The 6,345-nt window shown below is 46.9% G+C and overlaps 1 protein-coding gene across 6 annotated transcripts; it reads right to left on the bottom strand.

The window, feature by feature from the left end:
- Positions 1 to 197: 197 nt before the first annotated feature.
- LOC106943443 (leucine-rich repeat-containing protein 30-like) lies at positions 198 to 5,132 on the bottom strand. Of its 6 annotated transcripts, XM_015026755.1 has the most exons (8): positions 4,684 to 5,123; positions 4,446 to 4,577; positions 4,255 to 4,368; positions 4,037 to 4,171; positions 3,832 to 3,965; positions 3,697 to 3,745; positions 2,604 to 2,681; positions 2,169 to 2,391 (listed from the first exon to the last, which is right to left on the bottom strand). In XM_015026755.1, the coding sequence occupies exons 1-8, from the start codon at positions 4,831 to 4,833 to the stop codon at positions 2,377 to 2,379; spliced, it is 807 nt and encodes a 268-aa protein (XP_014882241.1). In that variant the 5' UTR covers positions 4,834 to 5,123; the 3' UTR covers positions 2,169 to 2,376. The 6 variants fall into 6 exon arrangements, with proteins under 6 accessions (XP_014882243.1, XP_014882240.1, XP_014882244.1 ...); XM_015026757.1 differs by lacking the exons at positions 2,169 to 2,391; positions 2,604 to 2,681 and adding an exon at positions 198 to 1,038 and having other exon boundaries at positions 4,684 to 5,111; XM_015026754.1 differs by lacking the exons at positions 2,169 to 2,391; positions 2,604 to 2,681 and adding an exon at positions 1,056 to 2,139 and having other exon boundaries at positions 4,684 to 5,130.
- Between the last annotated feature and the right edge of the window lie 1,213 nt (positions 5,133 to 6,345).

The raw sequence follows: 6,345 nt of genomic DNA on the forward strand, positions 1-6,345 counted from the left end.
GCCATTCTAAGGTAAAAACCCAGCGCATACAGTGTTCATGTTTTGTTTGTTTTTTTTTCATCCAGACGGCTTCCCGCACCCCCCTGCAATGACACGGAGCCCCCCCTAGGGGGCGCGCCCCACAGTTTGGGAACCTCTGCCTCAAGAAATCAGAGAGGTATCCTCTTTCTTTAGGTATCAGAGAGGATACCACAAGAAAGCCAATACCTCAATAATGCGAAGCGGAAAACATGTTTGACGAGGAGTAGTGCAGTCTGGAAAGCTGTGGAAAGTTTTCTGAGGGGAACAAGATGGCAAGATTTAGAAAAACAGTCAATGGTGGTTAGGATTGTGGTCATACCTTTAGATAAGGGTAGTCCTGTAACAAAGTCAATGGAGATGTGTGACCAAGGGGGCTTAGGGATGTAAAGGGGTTGCAGGAGACCAGATGGAGGTTGATGAGAGGACTTGTTTCTTTCACAAACTGAACAGGCTAAGGTGTTTTTTGACATCTTTGTATAGGGACGGCCACCAGAACCTACAGCTGATAGGAGCAATGGTGCGACTGATACCTGGGTGAGCTGAGAATTTAGATGAATGGATCCAATGAATGAGACGGGCTCAGACGGAAGTGGGGACGTAGACCTTGTTGAGGGGAACAGAGTCAGGAGGTGGTTCAGTTTGTTGGGCTTGACAGATGAGGTCTTCGATCTCCCAGGTTACAGAGGCAACTAAACAACTGGGAGGAAGAATGGTGGCTGGAACTTTTTGCGAGTCGTCTGAGGAGTGAAGTCAGAAGAGTGCGTCAGGTTTGACATTTCTAGAGCCAGGACGATAGGAAATAGACAGGTTGAAGCAAGAGAAAAACAAAGATCAGTGGGATTGACGGGGGTTTAATCTTTTGGCGGATTGGAGATAGGAGAGGTTCCTGTGATCTGTCCAAACCAGCACAGGATGTTCTGCACCCTCCAACCAATGCTGCCACTCCTCCAAGGCAAGCTTTATGGCAAGTAGTTCTCAATCAACGAGAGATCATAATTGCGTTCAGGAGGGGTCAATCTGCGATAACAAAAAGGCACAAGGATGGGTTTTATTATCAAGGTCAGAGACTTGTGAAAGTACAGCTCCTACTGGTATCTGATGAATCTACTTCAACAATAAATTGTTTACTGGGATCAGGTTGAACATAAACGGAGCGTTGGCAAAAAGTGATTTGAGCTGCACTGTCGGCCTCAGAGGTCCAAACGAATTATGTCTTGGTTGAAGTTAAAGCGGTTAATGGTAATGCTGTTTGACTATAGTTACATATAAAGTGGCGGTAGAAGTTAGCGAATTCGAAAAACCTTTGCAGTTGTTTACGGGACTCTGGAGTGGGCTGATCCAAAACTGCTTTGATCTTTTCCTCCGTTGGTCTTACCTGTCCGCCCTCGAGTATGAAGCCCAGGAGAGAAACGGATGGTTTGTGGAATTCACATTTCTGAGCTTTGACAAAAAGTTAATTTTCCACGAGTTGTTGCAGAAAGAGGTGGACATCTTGTTTGTGTTCAGTTAGGGACTTGGGATAGATCAAAATGTCGTTGAGATAGACAAATACAAACACATTAAGAAAATCTCTCAAAATGTCGTTAACAAGAGATATATAGATGTCTTGAAAGCTGCCTTCCATTCATCCTGGACGGATGCAGAGAAGATGGTATGCATTTCGTAAGTTGAGTTTGGGGAATATGGTTGCACCATGAACCGGTTCAACAGTTGAAGAGAGAAGGGGAAGGGGATATTTGTTTTTAACAATGATCTGATTTAAATCTTGGTAATCAATGCATGGCCTCACGGATCTATCCCTCTTCCCCACAAAGAAAAATCCAGCCCCAAGAAGAGAGGAAGAGGGACGAATAATGCCAGCTGCCAGTGAGGTTTTTTTATGTACCTCTCCATGGTTTTTCTCATTCGGGTCATGAAATGTTGTAGAGTCGGCTGGTGGGTACTGGTGCTCCGGGGAGAAGATCTATCGCACAGTCATAGGGATGATGAGGTGGAAGAGAAGAGAGAGTGCTTTGGATTTGCTGTAGACAGGTGCCAAATCATGATATTCTGCGGGTATGGTGGATAAGTCGGGAGGGTCTGCTTCTTGTAATTCTGCTGGTGGAAGACCTGGAGGAACTACTGAGCGGAGGCAGGTGGAATGACAGTTATGTGACCATGATTCAATACGCATTTCAGACCAGTTTATATGAGGATTGTGTTGTAACGATTCAAAACCAAGAATTATGGGTGAGTTAACTGTAGGAAAAATGAAAAAAGAAATCTGTTCACTACCCGAGATTATCAGGTTTAGTTTTGTGAGTGATCTCAGGTAACGCTTTGCCATCCAGGGCAGAGACATGGAGAGGCACCGTTTCAGTGGACAGGTGCCTGACAAGAGCAGAGTCCATAAGGTTCTGTTCACAACCGGAATCCATCATGACAAGGAAAGAGAGTGATTATTTTGGAACAGAGTAGCAGGTAACAGTAGACAAGGAGACTTTTCATTACAAAGATGGTCCGCCAGCCTCCCCGCTTCTACTGGCGGCCCTGAGCTTTTGATCAAACAGGGCAGGTTGAAATGAAATGGCCGGGGGATCCACAATATAGGTGGAGATGGGATGTCTTTCTCCTCCATCTCTCAGGAGTAAGATCTGCATGGGCTCGGATTCTGTGAAGTTCTGGGGAGGAGATGGAGAGAGAGAGTGGGAGAGATGGAAGGGAGCAATCTGATGGGTGGGTTTCTCTTGTTTCTTTCCTTCATTCTGTTATCCAGTCTGATGGTTAAACTGATTAGCTCTTCTAATGTGACTAACTCATCCTTGATAGAGTCATTTAGGGTGTGGAAGTGAGCACTTTTTAAATCTGGGACATTCCAGAAGAATGCCCCAGGAGCTGGATCTGGATCTGGATCTGGAACAGAAGTCTGTTGGAGAGAGCTTCAAGATGACGATTTGTTTCAGTTTGGCGGGTACTCAGATCTCGTAAGGTGGAATCATGTGACTGAATGTTGTTCTGCTAAAGTTCACCTGAGTGTATCTGCGGGGTTTGAATGTTGGCCTGAGTGTTATGTCACACTGACTCCATACAGCAGGGACACCCTCCAGGTAGTGCAGCCTCTTGGCACCATCTAGTGGATAGAGAGGAAAACAGCAAGCAGCAGAGAATCCCTACAGAACCAAAACCCAGTTCCCAACATTATTATTATTATCCATCCATCCATTTTCTGAACACCCTTGTCCCTCAGTGGGGTCAGGAGGGGTGCTGGTGCCTATCTCCAGCTAATGTTCCGGGCGAGAGGCGGGGTACATCCTGGACAGGTCGCCAGTCTGTCGCAGGGCAACACAGAGACACACAACCATGTGCACACACACACCTAGGGGCAATTTAGACAGACCAATTAACCTAACAGTCATGTTTTTTGGACTGTGGGAGGAAACTGGAGTACCCGGAGTAAACCCACGCATGCACAGGGAGAACATGCAAACTCCATGCAGAAAGACCGGGGCCGGGAATTGAACCCAGAACCTTCTTGCTGCACGGCAACAGCTCTACCAACTGCGCCACTGTGCAGCCCTATTATTATTATTATTATTATTATTATTATTATTATTATTATTATTATTATTATCACCTTTATCTTCATTTCCATCATTATTACCACCGTCATCCTCATCAATGTGGTTGGTTGCTCACCTCAGGAAGGTCTCTGATGCAGTTAAAGTCCAGGTTGAGCAGCTCCAGCCTGAAGGAAATCAGGATAGCGCCATCAGGTGGAGAAGTTCTCCAAAGCTGAATGTCCTGTGGCACCAAGCGTTCAGGTGGAGTTACCTGGTGAGGAAGCAGAGACCTCTGGGCAGAGAGTGGAGGTGGTTTCCCTCCATGAGGAGGATCTTGAGCTCCAGCAGAGCCTGGATGTTCTCAGCCACGTTCTCCAGACGGTTGCAGGACAGATCCAGGAAGACCTGCAGGAGGACAGGGGGACAGTGGGTCACTGCAGGCTGCCTGGTCTGCTCTCTGGCTGGTGGAAACCTACCAGGGCCTTCATGCTGTAAATGCAGCCTGGCAGGTGAGTCATGAGGTTGTGGCTGAGGTTGAGCTTCCTGAGTCTGGTCAGGTTGGAGAGAGAAGCCGGCAGCGAGGAGAGCTGGTTGTTGGCCAGACTCAGGACCTGAAGCGGAGACAGAGGGTGAGCTCTGGAGGGGGCGCAGCACAGCTGTGGACCTGAAATGAGGCGTGGCGAGGGAAGCGTACCTCCAGCTGTGTGCAGGCCCCCAGATCCTCAGGAACCTCCGTCAGTCTGTTTCTGTAGACGAACAGAACCCGGAGTCTCCTCAGCTGCCCGATCTCGGCCGGCAGGCTGCTGAGCTGCAGACGTCACAGCGTCAGGTCCGGTTTCTAACCGAAGCATGCTGCAGGAGGAGGACGGCTGTGACGGGGCTCACCTGGTTCCCCCACAGGTTGAGGACCAGCAGGTTGGACAGCAGGGCCAGCTGAGGAGGCAGCGCCTTCAGGTTGTTGAGGGACAGATTCAGCTTCTCCAGCTCCAGCAGCTCCCACAGCTCCCCTGGAGCGTCCTGGTGGAGCAGCAACATGCACCACTTTTATTTCAATAACACCTGCTCCACCTTCGTCTCAGGTAGCACCGCCGCTGCCTCCCTCCAGCAGGGGGCACTGCTGTACCTTGAGTCCACGGCGGGCCAGGCTCAGGACGTTGTGTCCAGACTGCTTGGTGAATCTTCTGATTTTGTCAGCAGACATCAGGCTGTCCTCTCTGCCTGGGCTCTGCCTTTTCTCCTCCTTCGCCTCCTCCCTGCACACTCTTCCTCCCATCCCTTCCTCTTCCTCTGTAGACAGATGTTTACAGCTGGAGCCGGGCTGATCTCACTCCTGCGCCATCACTGATATTGTTTTGCTGCTAGCATCCAGCTGGTTCTTATGTGTAGAAGGATGACATGTTCATGTGTCCAGATGTTCCTCGGCTCTGTTTGGTGTTAAATACTGATCGGGTCACGATCGTGGGAGACTCCACGCTGACCCCGGTGACCCTGAAAATTACATTATAGGAGATCTTTATCAGACAATGCTGTTAAATATTTATCAGTTGTGTTTCATTTCCTCGCAGTGGTAGAAACACGGCACAGAGCAGCCGTTCATTCTGAGGCTTCTCAGCTTCTCAGATTGGTGATGGTGTCTGTAGAGTCACTTCCTCTGTTTGTGCTGTTTGACTCTTCAGCCCCTAAAAGTCAGATGATTATCCACAGCAGCTTGGCTCCAAACTGCATTAAACTGCTTTAGATAAACAGCTCTTCATGTCTAGAGGAGCGGACATGACATGTTGAAAAAGACTTTCGCCAAACTAGAATGATTTTTCATCAATAGAGGAGAATAAGAATAATCCTGGGTTTATTCTTATGGGATTCTTCTTAAATAAAACTGACTCTATTAAAAATGTAATTCAGTTTATCTGTCTGTTCTTCAGATTACTTACACTTTAGACTCTGTTTCTACACCTGTCTGTTTCCTCAGATGTCATTGGTGTTTGATGTTTCTGGATGAAACTGATTTCTTCCTGGTTCTTCTTTGATTTCCAGCTCAACCAGTTTCCACGATGAAAGCAAAGAACAAACCGAAACATCACAAGGAAACAGACAGTCCATCATTTTACAGTGATGAATCAAAGACAATGCCAAATGGGTTTTTAGCCTTGATTTAAAAGAACTCAGTATTTCAGCAGTTTTCTGGAATTTTTTTTCTCCAGATAATTAGTTTACGTGTTTCTATAATAACTTGTAGTTATGCTAACTGCCTTTCAACACTTAGGAAACTTATAACCAGTTAAAATAATAACCAGAACCTGAGTGTGTTGTTTGATAACTGGTATTGGATCTGATTAATGTAATCGTTGTGGATCACAGCAGCAGGTGGAACACTGGACCTGTCATCGTGAACAGAACTGGTTCTAACAGGACCGCTTCTGCTGTGAGCCAGCGGGAGTTTGGCTGCTTGGCTGCAACAGTATCGATGGCAGCTCTTCTTCTTCTTCTTCTTCTTCTTCTTCTTCTCCTTCTTCTTCTTCTCTTCAGTGTTTGTAGCTTTTGGCGCAGCTCCTCTCCTGCTACTAGTAGCTTCACCGCATCAGTTCAGCGTCTCACCGGCTGATGACGTTGCTGTGATTCACTTGTCTGGTGTCTGATTTTCAAATATTTTATGTTTTATTTAGGAATTTTGTAGATATGTTTTGTCAGTTCTGTGATCATGTCAAAGCAGCAACTTATATTAAAAAGTGTTTTATTTCCGTTTGAAAGCTGCCCGCTTCCATGGAAGGACAACAGAAAATCGCTC

This window comes from Poecilia latipinna, unplaced genomic scaffold (genome assembly GCF_001443285.1).
Source record: "Poecilia latipinna isolate Pla-1442-1.1 unplaced genomic scaffold, P_latipinna-1.0 Scaffold5306, whole genome shotgun sequence".
Classification (NCBI taxonomy): Eukaryota; Metazoa; Chordata; class Actinopteri; order Cyprinodontiformes; family Poeciliidae; genus Poecilia; species Poecilia latipinna.